General features: G+C 45.0%; 1 protein-coding gene across 1 annotated transcript in view; it reads left to right on the top strand.

Annotated features, from left to right (window-relative positions):
• METTL14 (methyltransferase 14, N6-adenosine-methyltransferase non-catalytic subunit) overlaps positions 1 to 22,806 on the top strand; it is a 205,733-nt gene that overhangs the window by 111,017 nt on the left and 71,910 nt on the right. Inside the window, exon 8 of the mRNA XM_086961446.1 lies at positions 22,066 to 22,158. Within this exon, the coding sequence (XP_086817572.1) occupies positions 22,066 to 22,158 (93 nt within the window). The remainder of the gene's footprint in view (positions 1 to 22,065; positions 22,159 to 22,806) is intronic.

The raw sequence follows: 22,806 nt of genomic DNA, 5'->3' as shown, positions 1-22,806 counted from the left end.
CCATCAGCTGTTGCTTTCACATCCCTAATCTTTTCTTTCTTTTTTTCCCCTCTAATTTCAGTTGTTTTCTGAGGGGCACATGCTAGCTTCATCCCCATCCTACTCCCTGTGTCTTAAATTGTATTTTTGTTTTTTTTTAGAGGGCCTGCAGGCCTAGATAAATCTATTTGCTATGGTGAGTCAGGCATTATCAGGACAAGCTATTTTAGGCCTTACTGGCCTGATCTGGCCACATAGCTGTTGGCCTGGCATATTTTCAAAGAATAGCAACACAAAAAGATGATGGACAAAATGCTGAACATTGTCGAACATTCCGAACCCCCCCCACATCACTGATCTGGGTTAAATCCATTGTTGTTTTGCTCACAATGCCAAACCAGATTGGACCCAGCCATATGCAAATTAATCTCGACCCTGCTCCACATGGGAACAGTTCAGCCCGAAGTGCCAGGACAGGTCCTCCCTGGACCGGAAAAGAAGCATCCTGGGACTGCTTTCGGGGCATCACCCCTCATCAGCCAGTGACATAGCTAGCACAGCACCCACGTCTGGGCATACCCTTGTCACTTAAGGGCAACTATAGCAACGCAACAGATCTTTGTGCTGGGGGGGAGGGGGGAGGTTGAATGTTTGACACTGTTCAGCATTCGGTTCATCATCTTTTTGTGTTGCTATATCTTCAAAGAAACCTTTGATTTATCAGGTGGACTTCAAAAATGGGATCCAAACAACATACCAATATGTGAATATGTAGAAGATTAGCAATTTACCACCAGATTTATAAAGATGCTAAAATAAAACTGGAAGGTTTTACTATTGGAACTCACTAACGCATTCCAGATTTATCATCTCCCATCTCTCAAATTCATTCTAAGTTTGCATATGAGTGGGTCCACGTGTAAAGCATTGTATGCCATAGGTCCACCGAAAGACGTTTTTTGTATATAATTGCAATTCTTCTTGCAAATGAAGTTGACTTAGCAGGTGCCATTTATGGATACTCATCCTAAGAGGTATGACTTGCCCAAAATATCTCTATAATACCCAAAGAACCTGACAGAAGTATTAAGTAGAGACCGTAGAGATTGAATTTATCTAGCTGGTTCAAAATACTTCAACAACATATTTCCCTGCATGGAACAATCACCTACCAACTGTGACCTTAATGATAACTTTGTGTCTAATTGCTAGCAATGCAAAGGCCAAGCAAGCTGTGTGATAAAAATAGACCTCTTTGTTTGGTGTTCAAAGACCTCTGTAAAGGCACAACCATAACGCCATTAGTGCAGTTCTAAAGTAAACAATTGAAATAAGCAGCTGATAATGTATGAAAAGGGCCACTTTGCATCAACTATTTTGTTTTGAAACCACATTACGATGCATTTCTGTGTTGTACCAAGATGTCTGCGAGGGCCTCCATATTGTTTTAATATCGGCACTCATAAGCAAGAACATTTGATTCCTATTAACTCAGCTGACTAACTTCTGCCTTATATTTTAGTTTCCATGTCTTTAGACTGTTTGTCATAAAAAACAAGAGACACCCATTCTTGCTCTTGCTTTCTGTCTTAAGAGAGTATATGGGGCCCTTTACCCCCTTCAGTATATTCAGCTATCACACGTGGTGGGGATATCCCTGACTCATGGAAAGGTGCTGAAATTCTTCCCATGTTTAAAATGGGCGGCAAGGGAGACCCGGGAAACTATAGGCCTATTAGCCTTATAGATGTATCCCAAATAATATTCAGGAAAATGATCTTAACGCACCTCCAAGGCAGGATGGAGGACTCCTATATACTTTCTCATCTGCAGGCTGGTTTTAGATCCTCTACGAGTACTCTAGATCAGGTGTTTTGCTTTTTACTATTAATTTGGAAGGAGGTAACTATTCTGAAGGGCCATTTATACGTCTTATTCGTTGATTTGAAAACGGCGTTTGACTCAATGGAGCGTTCCAAGCTGTGGGTTGCCTTAAGTGATCTTGGTCTCCAATTGGGGGGCTGCTCCAACTCCTGGCCCAGTTGCACACTGGAAATGATGCAAAAGTCAGATGGAATACAGATGGTAGCAAAAAACATCCCGGTTTTAAAAGGGGTACGCCAAGGCTGTGTCTTTGCGCCAACCTTGTTCACTTTATATAGGAACAGGCTTATTAAAAATCGCCATGACTGGAGGGGATCCACCAAAACTGTCGGGCAAACAAATCCCCTGCCTTCTTTTAGCAGATGATACGCTGCGGGGATCCAGAAAGTACTAAGTTTGCAACTGCCTGCAAAGAAAGAGGATTCAAAATAAATTGCTCAAAGTCTAAGTTCCTGGTTTTTAACCTGTATAAGTCTATAAAGAATAACTGAGGCTAGACACCCAAAGGTTAGACCAGGTCAAGGTATTTGACTACTTGGGGGTTAGAGTAAGTGAGAACCTGACTTGGATTCCTCAAATACAAAAGAGTGTACTATCTCTGCAACATGTAGATTATGCTAAAATTAAGAAAGCCAAAGGTTCCCCTTTCCGTCCAATTCCTCCAATGTTAGAAATACATTGGGCAAAGGGAAAGGGTGCAGATGTATACGGGGCAGAACTTTGGGGGATGGAATAATTGAACCAATTAGAAGTTTCAGAAAACAAATGTTCGAGGCATGTGGGCTGCTGAATTCATATCGGTGCATAGATCGCCGCCTAGCGTTGGGTCCGGATGATTGCACATTGTTGTCCTGGAAGAGTCTTCGAAGTATCACGACATTGGTGGCTCCTCCCCTGCACTACAGTGCGCATGGACATCCTCTCCATCTTCAGATTGTTTTTTTCCACCATTGGGTTCAGATGTACTTTTGTAACTCGGAGTTCGGAATCGATTACAACTTTCTAAAGGCCAGAAGGCCTTCGGGGTCGTCGGTATTGTTATTCGATCGGTGCCGACAACTTTATTCCTGTTGTTTCTACTCAGGACGTCGAATCGGGCCGCGTGGCCTTTTCGACACCAAAGGACCTATCGTTGATGGAACGAAGTCCATTCAAACGATGCCCCAACTGTAACTCTAAATACCCACACCGACTGCTTAGCTTGTGCTCAATTTTGATCTTAATAGACACTTCGGGTTCGACGAGCAGCGAGGCAGAAGTCAGCGCCTGAGCCGGAAAATATCTTTGAAGACGACGAAGAGGTCGTCGAAGCTGAAGACTCAGATCAGCAGTCGGAGCAGAGGTCAGAACATGACTCTAACTACTACATCGACGACGAAGAAGACATCATCGAGGTAGGGGACGACGATCCAGGCATCGGAGCTGTCGAGGACGACTCCGGCGAGGACACTGGGCCAACCGTGAGTACGGAACCCAATACATTTACTGATACGTTTCCAGAGGCTCAGGTCGATGCATCGCCGGAAGGCCTTAGCCAAGATCAAAACATCGATTCTATAGCCCCGCAATTGAGCCCGGCTAAGAATGTAATACAAGAGCCATCGGTACGACATTACCAAAGCTTGGGAAAATCGAAACCGAAAGTGGTGGAACCAAAACAGAAACCGAAACTGATAGACTTCACAGTCTTCGGACCGAGAAGTGTGGATCCATCGGAGCCGACCAAAAAGAAAAAGGTCGTCGACCTGGCTGGGTCGCATACAAGGGTTGTCGAGCCGAGAGCCAGTACACCCATGTCCACGTTCAAGCTAAAGGCCGTCGAACCGACTAGATCGATGTTGACACCAAGCAGCACAAACAAAGGACTCAAACAAAAGACGGTTGTCGAACCGAAACAAAAAGTCGACAAACCAAGTCCGGTGCACACAAGGATCGAACCGAAGGGGTCCGTCGAGCCAAGGCAACAAAACATCGCTCCGAAGCAGCAAGCTCCGAAGACGACACAAGGCCAAAGAATGGTTATCGAACAAACAAGAACAGTCGGATCGATAACAATGACGGCTCCGAAAAAGTTCATACAGACTAAAAAGACTGTCGAAACACCTGAGTCTCTCGGACCAATCAAATTCGGACTTCCTACACACGTGAAGACAAGAGCGGTCGAACCAACAACCAGATTCGAACTGACACAAACAAAAAAGGCGACATTGGGGGAAAGAGCTAAAACACCTGAACAGCAGGAGCCCTCAACAGAGGAACAGTCAAAACTGTATGTTGACCCCGATACTGGCAGTTATCTTATTAAAAAAGAAAATCAGACCAGACACTTACGCTGAGTCCTATAAAATACCACTCAAAAGGAAAAGACACACTTCAACATCTCCAGTTCTCTTTCAGCCTATCACACCATATGTGCAAGAAACGTATACATATTCTCCCACACGCACTGATGAGTATGGGGAGTATGAGGATAATGAACAGTACAATTATCCAGTGGACAATGACCAGGACATCCAAACTCAACCATGGTCTGACCCTGTAGATCCTGGAGACTCTCAGCCAATTCCAGACAATACTGCATACCCTGTTAAAGCTTCGCCTACAGAGGATACAGCTGCCTTCAATGCATTGATAAAAAGAGCAGCATACAATCACCATGTGGAAATGCATGCAGATCCCATTGATGAAGACTTCCTCTTTGACACTTTCAACACCTCAGAAAAAACTGTCAAAACATTGCCAATGTTAAGTGGTGCTTAAACATGCAGGTGACATATTTAAAGAAACAACCAGGGCACGGGTCATTAACCCTAGAATAGAGAAAAAATATAGGCCAGCACCAGTGGACCCTACATACATTAAGGGACAGCTTCTTTTAACTGTAAACGTGCTAATTCACAAACCTCTGGCGAAGCTCCACCTCCAGACAAGGAGTCTAAGATTCTGGAGGCTTCGGGCAAAAGGGTAGCTGCTCAAGCAGCTAACATATGGAGAATTGCAAACACACAAGCCCTGTTAGCCAGGTATGACAGGGCGCACTATGACAGACTAGAGCAAATTCTCCAACATCTACCTGACCTTTATAAGGAACAAGCAGAATTCCTAATACAATGTGCCTTAGATGCAGCAGACACAACAGCCAGGGCTATCAATACCAGTGTCATGCTCAGAAGACATGCGTAGCTACGCATCTCTGGGTTTAAGAATGAGGTTCAGAGCACTTTACTCAATCAACCTGTAAACCCTGATTTTTTTTATTTGGTCCTGATGTGGACACAATATTAGACAAAATGAAAAAGGATACCGAGACAGCCAAGTCTATGGGAGCCTTGCAGTCACAACAGTACAGAGGCGGCTCCTTTCGTCGCTCCGGCAACAGAGGAACTGCAAGAGGAGGCTCAACACAGCAAACCTCCTACAACAAAGGCAACACGCAAAACACCTACAACAAAAACAGTAGAGGTGGATACCGTGGCAATAACACCAAAGGTAGAGGACGAGGGAATAACAACACCAGATCCAACACCAATAATTATCAGTGACTTCTTGTCACTACCCCCAGACCATGTAACACCAGTCGGGGGAAGATTACAGCAGTTCCTGCCAGTCTAGGAAAACATAACTACAGACAGGTGGGTGAGGCAAATCATACAGCATGGCTATTGCCTAGAATTAATCTCCATACCACCCAACATACCCACAAGACACCGTCCTATGTCCGCAGAACACCTACACTTATTGCAGCAAGAAGTCATCAGCATGCTACAAAAAGGGGCCATAGAATAGTACCCTTAGAACACCAGGGTACAGGGGTGTACTCTCTGTACTTCCTAATCCCCAAGAAGGACGGGTCTCTCTGACCAATTTTGGACCTCAGGCCCCTAAACCAATACATCTTATCAGATCATTTCCACATGATCACTCTACATCAGGTATTACCACTGTTGCGTGAAGGAGACCTCCTCGCAACACTAGACCTCAAAGACGCATATTTCCATATACCAATACACCCGGCACACAGGAAATATCTCAGGTTTACAATACAAAATCAGCACTACCAATTCAAAGTCCTCCCTTTTGGGGTACCTACAGCCCCAAGGGTGTTCACCAAGTGCCTAGCGACAGTAGCTGCACATCTCAGAAGACAGCATATCCATGTCTATCCATATCTGGACGACTGGCTGATACAAGCACAGTCAGCCCAGCAATGTGCCAGCCACATGTCACGCACTATTCACCTCCTGCACAGTTTAGGTTTCTCGCTAAACTACAACAAGTCCCATCTTCAGCCTGCCCACGTACAGCAGTACCTGGGAGCGACAATAGACACACTGGCAGCAAAAGCCCAGCCAAATTCTGCCAGAATAAACAGCATTCAAACGCTAATCCAAAGGTTCAGGCCCCAACACTCACTCCCAGCCCGTGTGTTTATGCAACTGATAGGCATGATGGCCTCGTGCATTTTCATAGTCCCTCACGCGAGACTTCACACGCGTCCGCTGCAGGAGTGCCTAGCACGGCAGTGGAACCAGGCTCAAGGACAATTAAACGACCTAGTGTTGGTGACCAGTCGTGCATACAACTCTCTGCATTGGTGGAATCCACAAAACCTTTGCAAGGGACGACGGTTCCAAGAGCCTGTACCACAAATAGTGTTAACAACGGACGTATCCCTGATAGGGTGGGGAGCCCATGTCCTCCACCACACAGTTCAGGGCCTATGGACCACGCAGCAAAACAAAATGCACATCAACCTGCTAGAGCTGATGGCAATTTTTATGGCAATGAAAGCTTTCAAAGTACATCTGTGCAACAAAACCGTGTTGATCCGGACGGACAACATGACTGCAATGTACTACCTTCAGAAACAGGGAGGAACACACTCTCCACAGCTGTCACATCTGGCTTAGAGAGTGTGGAAGTGGGCCATCCAGAGAAACATTTTTCTCATGGCGGAACACCTCCCAGGCAAGGACAATCAAATAGCGGATCTGCTCAGCAGACACAGCCAGCAAGTGCACGAGTGGGAGATTCGTCCCACAGTACTACAACCATACTTCCAACAGTGGGGACAACCAGAGATAGACCTGTTCGCCACAAAAAAAAATGCAAAATGCCAGTACTTCGCCGCAAGGTTCCCACACCTACACCTGCAGTCTCAGGGCAATGTGATATGGATGAACTGGTCAGGCAAATTTGCCTACGCTTTTCCACCAGCACCGTTGATACCGCTGGTGGCACGCAAACTGCGCCAGCATTCAATGACGCTAATCCTGGTTGCTCAAACATGGGCGAGGCAACCGTGGTACACCACATTCCTAGAACTTTCCGTGGTGCCTCATCAAAGACTACGCCTAACACCCAGTCTCTTAACGCAGAGCCATGGAGACATTCAGCACCCAGATCCGCAGCAGCTGAACCTTGCAATCTGGCTCCTGAAGTCCTAGAGTTTGGCTACCTAAACTTACCTCCTAACTGCATGAACATTATCAAGGAGGCAAGGAAACCTTCAACAAGAGCATGCTATGCGGCAAAGTGGAAACGTTTCGTCATTTATTGTAACAACGACTTAAACCCACTAGACGCGTCAATTCAAAATATCATATGCTATCTTTTGCACCTACACCGCTGCAATCTAGCCTATACATCCATATGGATACTTAGCTGCCATAGCTGCTTACCTTCAAAACCGGCACCACCTTTCGCTATTCAGAGTGCCTGCAATTAAAGCATTCGCATTCATGGAGGGGCTCAAACGAGTGATTTCCCCCCCCCCCCCCCCCCCCCCCCCCCCAAGACACCCACCTTCACCTATCTGGAACCTAAACGTTGTTGGGACCACCTTTAGAGCCTTTACACTCGTGTGAAATACAATTTTTAACATGGAAGGTGGCTTTTCTCGTAGCTATTACTTCGCTTAGAAGAGTTAGCGAGCTGCAAGCCCTAACTATTCAAGAGCCATTCATTCAAATTCACGCAAATAGGGTCGTGCTTAGGACAAACCCTAAATTCATGCCCAAAGTGGTATCCCACTTCCACATCAATCAAACAATAGAACTGCCAGTGTTCTTCCCAAATCCACAGTCAGTACCTGAAAGGGCCCTACACACACTGGATGTTAAGAGGGCTCTCCTATATTACATAGACAGGACAAAAGATTTCAGGAAGACAAAACAGTTTGTTGCCTTTTCACCACAGCCCAAAGGCAGTTAAGTGCATCCAAATATGTTACATTAAAGCTAAACGCACTTTAACAGTTCCCCCAAGGGCGCATTCCACACGGAAAATGGGGGCATCCATGGCTCTCCTAGGAGACATTCCTCTAGAGGAGATATGTAGAGCAGCCACACGGACTACCATACATACATTTACCAAACACTACTGCGTAGATGTACACTCCAAGCAGCTGTAGGACAGGCTGTTCTCAAAACTCTTTTTCAGACTGCTGCAGCTGGCACAGGCAACCACCGCTAGGGGAGAGACTGCTACACATTCTATGCACAGATATGAATTCAGCAGCCCACATGCCTCGAACGGAATATGCTACTTACCAGTATGCATCTGTTCTTGGCATGTTGGTAAGTATGAACAGATGCATACTGGTAAGTAGCATATTCCTTTTATGAGCCACCTTAAACCTTCCATGGAATACGCCATTAATACCACTCCGTTTAGACCTTGGTCTAAGCTCTATTGCCCATTTCAGCTGTCCTGAAGGTGCTTCTGTTCTGGATTAGACTCTGGACCAGTAAGATGCAGATTCCTGTTTAGGAGGCAACAGAGGAGCTTCTAACTTATCATAGTCAAACTGGGTGCCTGGTATGGTTTTAAAAAGTAAAGGTCTGGCTCTATAAACCTAGACCGGGTTTTATGTGGGAAGATCTGAAATCTATCACAAAAAGATGGGGTCTCGTTTAAAAAAGAGATTTTGGGAGTGTGTTGATTCCCAATGTATTAAAGCTAGGACCACCGGTTCCCTAACAACGTGTTTTCTAGATGTTAAAAGTTATTTTAAGCTTGAATCTTATAGGGATGAAATTGAACTCCCTCAAGCATGTGCACTTTATATACAGTTCAGAACCGGGGTTCTACCATTAAACGCGCTGAGAAGTAATTGGAAGAATACATGTGTAATTTCGCTTTGCCCCCTATGTAATGTTAGCCCTGAAACATTAGAGCACTTTATATTCTTCTGTCTGTTTTATACAATATTGAGGAAAACCTGGATTATTCCAACTTGTCGTGTGTTATCTTTCTCACGTCCTAAAGAAGCACTGCGTGTCTTTACATCAGACACTACTAGGTGGCTTGTTTTCACACTATCTAGATACTTGCTGTATGCATGGTGGAGAAGATCTAGATTCGGATAGAGCATGAAATCGGGGCTAATACTGGGAAAGGAAGAAGTTATGCCCTACTGACTGTTGATTAGAAATAAATCCTGTGGCCATTAATAAACCCATATTATAGGTTTTAAAGATTTGATAGATTCCTATTGTATTCTTATTATTACATTTCACAGAGTATTGATTGATAACCTCAATTTAATCTTAATCTTAACGTTTTAAGCTAAATCGAACTGTATGCATATAAATGATAAGTTGTAGTTTTAATTCTTTTTTAACCGATTGCGATGTGTGTTTATGAATTATATGGCTAATTTAAAGTTTTTAATGAAATGTTGGTTTTCATAAATGATCATGTTATTGATCGAAATGAACTACTACTACATTGCACTATGTTTATCCAGATATATCAAAGTAACTGAAAGACAGAGTCTTCTTTTTACTACTTGGGTCATGTCTGTACAGTAATACCTTTTGCACCTCTGTTGGAAGGTGATAGAATGTAATTGAAGTACAAAGTTGCCCTAAGAAGTTGTCTCAATTCACTCAATTGTGTTCTTTTTGCCTTCATTTAGAAGCCTTAGAGCATGCCATCTTGTATGGATTATCACTTTAATTCTGTGATCATTTTGGACTTCTCGAGATGCACTTCATTCAACTGTCCATGCTTATATTCAATTTTAAGATTCATACATGAGGATATCCTTTCACTGATTTCCGTTAACTAGCTGTTTAAAGTTTGGTGTCACACATGTGCTTTCATCTGCCTTTATAATCTTTATATTGCTACAGTATTCACTTGTTTTCTTGTAGGTAGGTGATCTTGCTTCGCTCTTGGTTTTTTTGCATTCACCTGGAACCCATTAGTTCAATTGCTGCCATGTAGGCCAAAGGCTCACTCGTTTGTATAGGCCTAAGAGGGTGTGTGGCTCTCAATGCTTAAACGCTTTCTCCTGAGGCAAGTTGCTTGCTGTACTCTTTCAAAACCTTAGGTGGATGCAAAGCTTTATCTCTACCGGGCTCTGAATATGTGTTGTGCACATTGAGTGCAGATTAGCATAACTGACATATTCCTCAATTAAGCTATTTTGTCTGCCTAATATTAGCATGTTTGCCCTATTTCTTTACCTTATGATGCTTTGCAGTATTTAGAGCTGGTGGACGTTTAGGCTTTAAAAGGTTTTTAAAACCTAATATAACCTAGGTAGAGCTTCCAACGCAGGTATGAATGAATGAATAATTATTTATAATGCGCAAACTTAACCCAAGGGCATCAAGGCGCAGACTAAAACATAAACTATGGCTGGACAATTTACAGATACAAAAAAACGGACAGCAGATAAAAGATTCAGTGACAGGCTGGGAGAAGAGCCAAGTCTTCAAGAGCTTCCGAAACGTATTCAGGGTACCGAAAATGTATGTTAAACGTATAGTTGTGGGGAAGTTTATTACATAATCACCCAAGGAGTTTGTTCATACTCCATATCATAAAGGATTCTTCTAGCTTGTTCCTCTCTCCTGATCTAGTAGGTTGTTCCTCTCCAGAGCCATACAAGGCTCTTCTTATATCTCTCACAATATGTTTCTAGTGGTTGTGTTCCATCAAATTGTGCTCCATTTTCCGCAAATCTGAGAGCAAGAGGCGCACAATAATTGTTTACCACTCAATTTTACTCATGTTCGTAATGAAGAGAGATTTAATTTAGTGACAAGCTGTCGTTAATCAAAGAACACAGCTTTTCAGCCCTGGCTTTCTGCTTTTATTGTGTTTCCTTTTAAAAGAATCCTATCAAATGTTATATAAAAAAATGAATATTTCAATTTTACTGCTTACTCCCTGCTCCAAGCATCCCAAATAGACTGGCACATCAGCGTTCAAGTGTTTTTTTAATTGCTGCAGTTGAGCTCTATTGTATGGCTTAGATTTTCGAAAATGTACATACTGGTTTTTAATATTCTCAGCTCTTGTTTCCAGTACCCAAACGAGAAAAATCAGTTACCATATTTTGCAATTTAAACCAACTCGCTTGTCTAACACTTATCTAGTTGGAGTAATTCTCGTATACATTAATCATCTCCTTTTGCACTGAGTTTATTCTCATGAGAAGGATAATTAGGAAATAGAGAAAGGAATGGGACATTTGTGCCACCCCCAGTTCTTATAACTTAACCGAATTTCTGGTTTTTTTTTAAAAAAAAGAAGCTGATAATGAGCTGTGAATAGTGGTTGGTTATGGGAAAATGAACAAATTCGTGTCTGGGAGTTTTGGAGCTAATATGACAAGAAGCTGTTGTTTACTCAGTAACTCATCCCTGGTCTATTTTGTTTCAGCCAGATGTTCAAGTCCGCAATTCTATATCTTGAGAAAGCAGCTTGTAATGGGTATCCCTTAAGAAACCATTGTTCAGTTTGTTCTGGATCACCACATGAAAACAGTTTGCTTAACCCTGTTAACGGGTAGAAAGACGTGAGCAGCCAAAATAGCATACATTTTTTTTGTACCCGACTCAAATGCAGGATACAGTTAAAGTGTAGAGTGTAAGTTTAGAACTGCAAGTATTTTACAAAAATCAGAGAATCATTTTGCTGAATTTTTTACGCTTAAACTGTTCACAGCAGCAGTGAATTTGTAGTGGTGGCTTATAGGATCTGCTTAAGGTAAAACTCAAGTTGTTCTTTGTCGGTTCGAGTTCTTCAGTTAGTACTGGGTTTTTCAGCAACAATGAGGTAGTAAAATGTTCGACTGGAAAGTGTTCCCACTTGCTAGCCAGTGGCTAAAATTATTTCAAACATTCCTTCCATCACGTTGTTTGTTGCAGTAGATGCACGAAGGGCAACAGTTGTGCCTAAGATGTCGGTCCAATGCTACCTGTGCCACTAGTTATGTTTCATCCTCTGGACCTTAGTAAGCCGAAAACGCTCTGGGTTGCTTAGGTTCACATCTGGATGAGACCTCACCTGGCAGTTCAGGCTGGACTATTCGTACTGAACCAGGAACAATACTAATTTGCACATGGCTGGTCTCCATTTATGGTGGCATATTTGGTGTACGCGATGGACTGGAATGCTGCCATAGTTGTTTTTAGTGGCTGAGATTAATTTAAGCATTCTTTCTATCATCCTGTTTTTTTCTTCATCTATTACAATTAGAACACTGGTGGTCAGGTATTCAAATCAACCATCAAATATATCCTCAAGCAGTGGGTCAAGTGAACCTTATTTACTGGTTAGCGGTTAAGGAGGACAAGGTGTGTGCTTGCCTAAAATGATTTGGAATAGAGAAGGATTAGAGAAAGAAGGAAAATCTTTGCAACTGACTTTTGTTATAGTGCTAATCACCTACTGATGCTTGCTTTTCATTTTTCCTCTGTACCACACCCCTTCTTTTGTGCATCTTATATAAGCAAATACATTTCCGCTTAACCATCTTCCATAGCTTCGGATGCAATCATTGATGTCCTCTTCGGATGTAGTTGCAATTGATACTCAAATCTAGTAGGATTTCCTCAACTTTAATGTATTTTGTTTGATACAGTAATGACCTCTCTTATATACTTGAGATAACTCCTTAACCAATCCAGCGCACTGTTTTTTAGGTCTCGCCTGTCGATGCGCATGCGCATCGAGCAAGGCGAGAGTATTGCGAGTTATCCACTCTTTATCCACACTGCAAGGAATCGTGGCGATTCCTTGCAGTGCCCGTGACTTTTAAGGTCAATGCGCATGCGCATTAAGCTTATGCGCATGCGCATTGACCTTAAAAGTCACGGGCGCGTGCATGTCCGTCTTTGTTTACCCGCTCCGCCCCCTCCCGCCGTGTCGCCTTGCCTACTCTCTTCCACAGCCTCCCCCAGCTCCGCCCCCTCACTACTTGATTGCACGGCCGCTAGGCCGTGCCTCCCCTACTCTCCTCCCCCCTCCTCCTCTCCTCCCCTGCCTGCCTGCCGTGTCGCACCTCTCCCCTCTCCGCCCCCTCCCCCGTTCCGCCCCCTCCCCTTCCCGCCGTGTCGCATTTCTCCTCCCCCCTCCCCTCTCTTCCCTCCGGCTTGTCTTCAGTACTTGCGAACCATTTACCAGTTTTTGAAAAACTTGCGAAAATGGCCCAGATTTTCTACCTTCTAAAGCTGGCAACCTTTTCTGCAGTTGGGCAGTCTTAACTTTCCCACTCTACAAATTTGAAGAAGCTAACTTTGCTTAAATGACAGTGGGTGCAGGGTCATATTTGACATTGTTTCTTTACTCTGATCGTGCGGCAATGCCACAAATGTGAGCAGAGCCTGTTTCACTCGGTGCTTGCCTGACCTTTGAAAATGCAAGCAATGTGTTCGCCTTAAACAGGTACCCTCCCAGTGGGCCGGATGAACAATCCCAGTGTGTTCGCTAGGTGGATTCCAAACACTGCCCGATTGTCTGCCCCGATCTGAATGGTCCTCTTGAAAGATGGAACAAAGTGATGGACTCGGATTCGAGAATCCTACCCCGCCATCAGATGCCTTGCGCTGTCTGCCATGATCTCTTAACCTCCCAGCTACGGTTGGCACACAGGAATGCTTTAAAAATTAACTGGAGTCTTTGTGGACGTCAATAACCAAGTAACTTCATTTTCCGCTGCAGGAATGAAGCGGCCCTGCTTTCTCCCACCCTGGAGTCTTCGGTTCTGTTCCTGTTTCTGAAATCAAGGTAATTCCTGGCCTTCGCTTCCACCACCACTGATCAACATTCAACCATCAGCACATTCTGCTTCTTACCCAGGCTGTCAACTGCATTTCAAATGTGAGGAAAATTCGGATATAAAGTCGCACCTCTCCCCTCTCCGCCCCCTCCCCCGTTCCGCCCCCTCCCCTTCCCGCCGTGTCGCATTTCTCCTCCCCCCTCCCCTCTCTTCCCTCCGGCTTGTCTTCAGTACTTGCGAACCATTTACCAGTTTTTGAAAAACTTGCGAAAATGGCCCAGATTTTCTACCTTCTAAAGCTGGCAACCTTTTCTGCAGTTGGGCAGTCTTAACTTTCCCACTCTACAAATTTGAAGAAGCTAACTTTGCTTAAATGACAGTGGGTGCAGGGTCATATTTGACATTGTTTCTTTACTCTGATCGTCTTCCAAGCATAGCGAAGAGCACTGCTTATGGAGAAGTGTGAACCAGTGATCTAGTATGTTTCGTGTCATTTTCCAACCACCCAACGTGGTGCATCACGCTAGTCTAAAGTCTTGAAGTAGACGTCTCCTCTTTAAAGCCATCATTTTGCGATTTAATAGAAGTAACGCTTTTGGATTCCCCATTCCCAGATTGAAGCCTATACCCTATTAGCCTTCCTACACATCCCATACATGCAGCAATTTGTGAGCCTGTGCTAACTGCTGATCTAGAGGAGTGCCACCTCATTTTGAATGCTTTGGCATTCCTAGCACCTACGAGGCCATACCACATGCGGCCAAGTACCGATGCACAATGAGAAACCACAGCTCCTTGTTAAATCAACATCAGCTACCATCAAGAGCCAGCAGCGTCAACAAGGGCGGCATGGGACATTTGCGGGTTAATACGTTTCAGTCTCGTTGCAGCTCTCTAAAATGAGAAGTGGTATGAAATCCATTCAAATGATTCTCACCCTCTAACTGCTAATGCGCTTCATTGCTAGCGTATTTTATGATAATTGCAGACTTTTCAAACAGGCAATTAACTTCTGAAATCCAATTTCAATTTACATTTTTGAATAAGTATGGTGGGCCTCCAGCATTGCCGCAGACGCATGAAGGTGGAGATCACTCTGGAAAACATTCATATTTTTCCCAATCTGCCAGCGTTTGAAGATGTCACGCATGAAATTCTAAAGTTCACGTTATTCAGTAAGGTTGGCCAAACTTTCATTGTACGGTAGACTGTGATAGCTACTACGTCATACCACTGCTTCTAACAATGTTGGATCACTACTGTATACCTCACACCACTTTTTGCTAGAGTGTACAGAAATGTAACAATTAAAAAAAAAATGAATTGCGACTGAAGGACCCGTAGTATACATCCTTGCTTTTCTAAAGCCATTAGGCAACACACAGTGGGCATACCAATGGACGCAACACGCCTCAGCGGATTAGTGCGCGAGAGTGCCCGGAGCGGTAGCGCTGTATGCACACTCGGCGCTGTTTCTGCGTACAGTAATTATGAATACATAACTGGCTTGCAAACCTACAAACCTGGGTCCTGGTCCTCATTTGGTGGAAGTAAGCAACATTACACTTAGTTACTTACTGCTACTCACTCACTAAGAAGCTCCGGGATAATGTGTGCGGCCGCAGCCTAGTGGCCAAAGGCTGGTCTCATGAAACACTCCCTCCATCCCCCATTCCCCACCTTTCTTCTGACGCAGGAAAAATGTCAATTGAGTTGGAATCTGACAACATGGAGGCTGCAGGAGATTTAAAGGCGCCACCTCCCTCCTGCTTCCAGGCTGACAGCGAATCCTGCACCCTTGGCCGATGGGGTGGGTGTGTTGAGCACGCACATTGCTCCCCGTTTGTAAATAGTGGTTTGTTTCCCCACCACCCCTTTCCAAAATGGCCTGGGTGCCTGCACACTCTTCTGACATGTGAGATTTCCATTTGCACGTATGGGACCATATGACCTGTGTTTTTATAGGGTGCTGTCTCAGTTCTCAACCACTCACTCACCCTCACCCTCACTCACCCTCACCCTCACTCACCCTCAACCCCTCACCTACCCTCACCCTCACTCACCCTCAACCCCTCACCCTCACCCTCACTCACCCTCAACACCTCACCCTCACCCTCACTCACCCTCAACACCTCACCCTCACTCACCCTCAACACCTCACCCTCACTCACCCTCAACCCCTCACCCTCACTCACCCTCAACCCCTCACCCTCAACCCCTCACTCACCCTCACTCATCCTCACTCACCCTCAACCCCTCACCCTCACTCACCCTCACTCACCCTCAACCCCTCACCCTCACTCACCCTCACCCTCAACCCCTCACCCTCACTCACCCTCAACGCCTCACCCTCAATCACCCTCAACCCCTCACCCTCACCCACCTTCACTCACCCTCACTCACCCTCACTCACACTCACCCTCACTCACCCTCACCCACCCTCAACCCCTCATCCTCACTCACCCTCAACCCCTCATCCTCACTCACCCTCAAACCCTCACCCTCACCCTCACTCACCCTCAACCCCTCACCCTCACTCACCCCCACTCACCCTCAACCCCTCACCCTCAACCCCTCACCCTCACTCACCCTCACTCACCCTCAACCCCTCACCCACCCTCAACCCCTCACCCTCAATCCCTCACCCTCACTCACCCACACTCACCCTCACTCACCCACCCTCACTCACCCTCACTCACCCTCAACCCCTCACCCTCACTCACCCCCACTCACCCTCAACCCCTCACCCTCCCTCACCCTCATTCACCCTCAACCCCTCACCCTCACTCACCCTCAACCCCTCACCCTCACTCACCCTCAACCCCTCACCCTCACCCACACTCACCCACACTCACCCACACTCACCCACACTCACCCACCCTCACTCACACTCACCCTCACTCACACTCACCCACCCTCACTCACCCTCACCCTCACTCACCCTCACCCTCACTCACCCTCACCCTCACTCACCCTCACCCTCACTCACCCTCACTCACCCTCACCCTCACTCACCCTCAACCCCTCACCCTCACTCACCCTCAACCCCTCACCCACCCTCAACCCCTCACCCTCACTCACCCTCAACCCCTCACCCTCAACCCCTCACTCACCCTCACCCTCAACCCCTCAGCCTCACCCTCACTCACCCTCACCCTCAACCCCTCAGCCTCACCCTCACTCACCCTCACTCACCCTCAACCCCTCACCCTCACTCACCCTCACTCACCCTCAACCTCATGCTAAAGATTTACAAAAAAACCCATAAACAATTCTAAAAGCACTAACTCTAATGCTGCGAGACCTATTGCATTTCTAATGCTTGTTTTTTTTTGGGGTGATAGCCATTACTTACTGATTTAATGTCATGCCAGTTATATTAGATAAAAAAAAGCAAGATTCTGCTGGCATTTTCATACGGAAACCCTCTCATATCATATAGCAATTAATCAAATTAATGGTGGGCTTACAAAAGTTGTATTTTTGAAAATGTCTGCTAATGTCACACTTATTTCATTTGAGTAAGAGTGAAGGCCGTGCAACTCAGTCATCTGCAGCCAATTTGCCACCCTTTTTGCAGGGCACCTCTTGGGACTACCGAAGGCTAAGCAACTCGCACATTGTTACCAGACATCTACACGGCCAGATTCATTGACTTAACGATTAATGTCCATAGAGCCAGATATTATGGTTTGAAAAAAAATGCTTTGACTTGAGGCAGTATGTAAGGGCTGCCATGTGTGTCAGTGAGAGTGTTGTCTTTGGGTATGTACAATCGTGTGCGTATGAATGGGATATATGTGAATGAGTGACTGAGAGCCTGTAATTACCAAAAATTACTGGGATGTTCCTTAAGCTAGAGGAATGTACGTGTCCCTGTGGCATGAAGGATGTTGTAGGGTCCCAATGGATCCTACAGTTGGGCATCCATTATGTTGGATGTAGTGCCCTCACACACCCTTTCAGGTGTCATGCTTCATCATCTGGGCTTGCTCCTCGTTGGCTCGGCGGTGCAATACCCAACGGGCGACACCTCAAAGAGGGGCTCTTTGGCAGAGATCTTTTATCCATCTGCCGTTTAGATGAAGTGCGGGTGTGGGGCCAGAAGTATGTAGACGTGTGAGTGTTTGTTAAAATAAAGCTTAGGGTACCAGGAATGACTTTATTCTGGGGGTCCCATGCTCTAATTAAAATGAAAACTATCCGGTACTCGCTGGAGTATTATGCTTCCTGTTTACGTTTCACGGTTTAGTATGTGCTGTGGTCTGTGGGCATGTTTATCGCTCTAAAGCAAATGGCTAGCGATTCTTCAGGACCTATTCGTAGAAAGTATACCTATGGTGTTAACTGTCTACGTCCGTGTGGTTAATGTCAAATATTCAGACAAACATTCAAGAGTGTGTAGCTCACAGAAAAATTGGTGTTTCCTGCGTGTTATTTCTGTCGGACTGCATCTACCTAATTGGTTTAGTATACAGACCCCAACAGTAACCGGTGGGTTATATAGCTTAATGAACCTTCAAGTATTTGGTTGCTCCTGCGCTGTCTCGTCTATCACCTACCACTCGCCGCCGTACCCGTGCCCTTCTTTAAACAGACTTCTCCCTCTTTTTCGTTAGGATGAAAAGGATCTCTGTTTTGTGCTCTAAATCTAGCTCCTTGCTCCCTTTAACATCTTCTCTAATGAGAATGAATACCTGGTACGTAGGGCAGGGAGGCTGAAGAGGGGCCTTTAAGAGCCACAACATGAATTGTGCCACCCAACGGACCCCTCAGCACACTCCTACAAACTGCCATTACAGGCTGTGTGACATGGTGCAGAGAAAAGTAAAGACACAACATAGCACCCTCCTGTGTTCCATGCCTGCAGACACTATATGTAATATAAGTAAGGCACCCCCACAGCAAATCGTACAGCCCTAAGGCAGGAGTCATATTATTACACAGGAGGACATGTCTGCATGTGCAGATATGCCCCTGTGATGCTCATGTCGATTCTTGGTAATTGCCAGTGAACAGTAAGCCTTCTTGAGTATATGGTCTGGGCACTAGTGATTACAAGTTCCCCAGCTACATGATGGCTTCACTGAAACTAAAGATGCTTGGTATCAAACATATCATAATAATAAGCCCATCTAATTTCAGTGATGGATTTATTAATACATGCACCCAGAAGACACTTTAGAGGTGCCCCCTGAAAGCCTACCAACCTCTAGTGTACTGGCTGACCGGTGAAGACCAGCCTGCCACCACAGACAGGTTTCTGAACCCTGCAGGTGAGAGCCGACGCTCTCTGACGACAGAAACAATGCTTGCTCCGGCTGGAAGTATCACCTCTTCTAAGCAGAATGGCCATATCCAGGCAGGAGGCTTCAAAGGTCTTTGCCGCTTTTGATACGCGATCCAGGCTTACTCCATACTTGGGAGATGTCACCTCCTGCCCTGAGACCCAGTTGACACCACGACAGGTGAGGAAATTAGCTAGTCAGGTGGCGTGTTCTCTATCAGGCTAGTACCACTACTAAGGTGGGCTACCTGATGTGAACACGAAAGCAAGAATTCCACCACCTTGGTTTTTGGTGGAATTAGGCTCACTGAGTCAGGGTTTTGCCTACTTCCCACATGAAGTGGTCATATGGCGGGTGTAGTCACCCTACAGGTAAGTAGCCTATTGGCTACTACCTGTCAGTCCCCTTACCGCCCCTAAATTGAGTATTTGGGGCACCTCTGATCCCAGGAACTCAGATTTTTTAAAATTTAATTTTGAGGGATCCAGAAGAAGAGGACAAAGAGCCACAAGAGAACGAGAACTGAAGATCTGCTGTGGACATTTGGTGCCAAATCCTGCCTGCCTGCACCAGCCTCTACAAATATGACTGAGTGACTCGTCTGGCAGCTGAGCAACAGGCACTAAAGAGTCCGGTTTACCATGTTGCCGCTTCCGGCCAGCCTGATGCAGCAGCCCCTCAGGAAGAGGTACCTGTGCTCCTGAATGTCAGATCTGTTTCTCCACCGAGTGAGAGAACACCAGGACTGACCGAGGCACACAGCACCAATATCTGGGGTACCGGACCCCTTACAGCAAAAAAAGGCCTATTAAAGTCCATTCGGGACTCTTAACAGCACCAAGACCAAGTAGCCGTCGAAGGACGTCCGCACCGCAGAGACCCTATTCCACAGTTGCCCTGCTGTCCTGATTTTGCACCTTCCACAGGCAAGACCGGCATCTGCAAAGGCCTTAGACGCACAGAGCCCAGCCGACTTATCTACTATGCACCCGACCTACCAACCAGGCCAGCACCTCTTCACCTGGATGCCCCAGGTTAGGTAATGAGTAACTTCTGATGGTAGTTTTGACCTTGACCCCCCTACGACCCAAAGTCCAGAAGGAGAGCCCAGAAAAGAACCTTAAATAACTGTATGCAACATATGCCTTTTTTCCCATAGGAAGGCAGTGCTGCGAAAAGGATATTTTGAGAGCATTTTACTTGCCTCTAAAAAACGATATTTAAAAAAGTACTTATTTGATAGCGAAGTCCTTAGTATCAAAATTTACATAAAATGCAACTTATTTTCCTAAATTGGTTTTGGATTTATTCTTGAGTGTGTGTTTCATTTATTGTTTTTGTTAGTACAACCGATGCTTAGCACTACCCTATGATGAGCATAAAGTGCTCGCCCACACTACCATAAAAGAGCATTTAGTAATGGCATTTTTGCCTCTGTAAACCAATATGGGTTGCCTGGACTTTTTACACGGTGTATCTCGTTTTGGTCCACTATATACAGAACCAGCTTCCTACATTTATGCAGGCAATTTCCTATGTGTTCCTTCTAGTTGATAGCTTCATCTTAACTCTTTTTACCTCTATTTTCTTTAAATCCTGATAGAAATAGTAATGGTGGTTTCCTTCTCTATAGTTCTTCTGTTCCGATTTTAAAATCGAGACGTAAGAATGATGTAGGTTTAGGCACATAGCCTAGAGGTTCCCTCTCTGTTTTTCAGATTTGTTTTACTGACTCCCCACTGGTGTTTAGCTCCCCGTTCAAGAGTTTTCAGACTCCCTTCTTTGGGGTTACCCTGTTGCTTTATCTGAGTCAGGGGACTTGTGGGACTTAAATTTGGGAATCTAAGTGAATATCTGTTTTTCTTAATTCTCTTCCCAGCCTCTGACCCTTTGTCCAAACACTGAATGTTATTTTCCAATGCAACATCGTCCTCCCATTGCCTTGATACTCTACATTCACCTACTTCCACCAAATGTTTTACTCTGCTATTCTGTAGCAAAGCCTCCAGTTGTCCTTTCAGTAGGAGTTTTCCCTGACTCTTCCGACTTACGGTTTGCTGTGAATTGTTTGGGCAGGTTCCTGCATTCTTGTTTCCTCCCTGCACCTGGTGTGCAGCTACTGTGTGGACACTGCATATGCTACCGTAGAAGGCTATCCGCGGCACTTCCTTCCTTCCTTCCTGTCCTGGTGGAGGTGCTGTGCTGCTCTGACCCAGGTGACTGACTGAGTCATATTCCGGAGTCCCATCTTCTGCTTGCAGGATGTATGGGGGAGCATTGGGGAACAACTTAGAAACGTAACCCCTCCCATGCTGGTGACGAACCCCAGCCGTCACGCCCCGCAGTGGGTGTGTGCTGATGACGGCTGGAGTTCGTCACGGCCCGCCCTGTTCTTTTGTTTACCGCACAGCGGTAAAATCGCGGCCGCAGCTAAAAGGAAGTTACACTCCCAAGAGACAGTAAATTTGAAAACAAACTAATAAAAGCTTTTGCGCTTCATACTACTTCCTCGAGTTGTGCGAGGGTCGGATCATGGTCTTGCGATAGGTCGCTTCAGCCTGCCGCCATATTCCATGATGCAAGAGAGATAGAGAATTTGTTTGTCACAGTTCATGAGTTTTCAGGATGTTTTATTTTGTCAAAAACTGTTTATTGCTTTCGAATTTGCTCTTTCTGTTTTTTATACATCATTTTACCTTCTGTCACTTAAATGTAGTTTGTACCTTTTTGCCTGGTTAAAGATTTAGACTTGACAATTCAAGTCAATATTTTATTGAGCAGTAAGTATACACCCTTTTCTTTACCAAAAGAAACTCTATGGTACATTTGTTGCCATCCGCTTAGACAGGAGATGCTCATAATTGCTCATGATGATTTGTCTTAACTTGTTTTCAGATTATGAACCTTGGCATTGAGGAGATTGCAGACCTCAGAGCCTTCGTCTTCCTGTGGTGTGGCTCCGGCGAGGGCTTGGATTATGGTAGAGTGGTAAGTAGGCTCCCTAGCATTCGCATTTATTCTTATTGAATATTTTTTTTAGATGTGTATTTTTAGGGCAATCGTGTGCTGGGCAGATAGTCCCATAAAGGCTATTACATTCTCCTGCCTTAGTTCATTAATTATTGCCATTGAGTAATGGGAAGGAAGAAATTATACATGAAGTGGCAACATTAATAACACTTTTAGGCATTACACAAAACAGATACTCATCAAAATGGCAGCTTACTCATCTGCTTCACTTAATTTGCACCTAAAATAAACACGTTTTCTTCTTCTAGATTGACATTTCTTTCAACTGTCTGATGTTTTTGCTCTTCCTGAAACACTGCTTAATTATATGTTGGGAGTTGCTGCTGTTCAGGAAACACAAGATGGTTACAGAACACGTTTGCCACACTTCACTTAATTCTGGAATCATTCCTGCTTAAGCACCTATTGAAGTGAAAGGAGTGATCATTGTCCAACACCAGTATTTACACACTTAACGTTCTGAAATCTATTGGTAGAAACCTGATATGAGTTCTTTCAAGCAATCCTGTTGGAGTTATTCATTCTGGGTTCTACTTGGAGGTTGTAATCTGTGGCTTGAGATGGTAAATGTCCCGCCCAATACAGAACTGTATAATTTTAAGTAAA

The sequence above is a fragment of the Lissotriton vulgaris genome, chromosome 3_1 (genome assembly GCF_964263255.1).
Source record: "Lissotriton vulgaris chromosome 3_1, aLisVul1.2, whole genome shotgun sequence".
In the NCBI taxonomy this organism is placed as follows: Eukaryota; Metazoa; Chordata; class Amphibia; order Caudata; family Salamandridae; genus Lissotriton; species Lissotriton vulgaris.
This window is presented reverse-complemented; position numbering and strand designations above follow the sequence as displayed.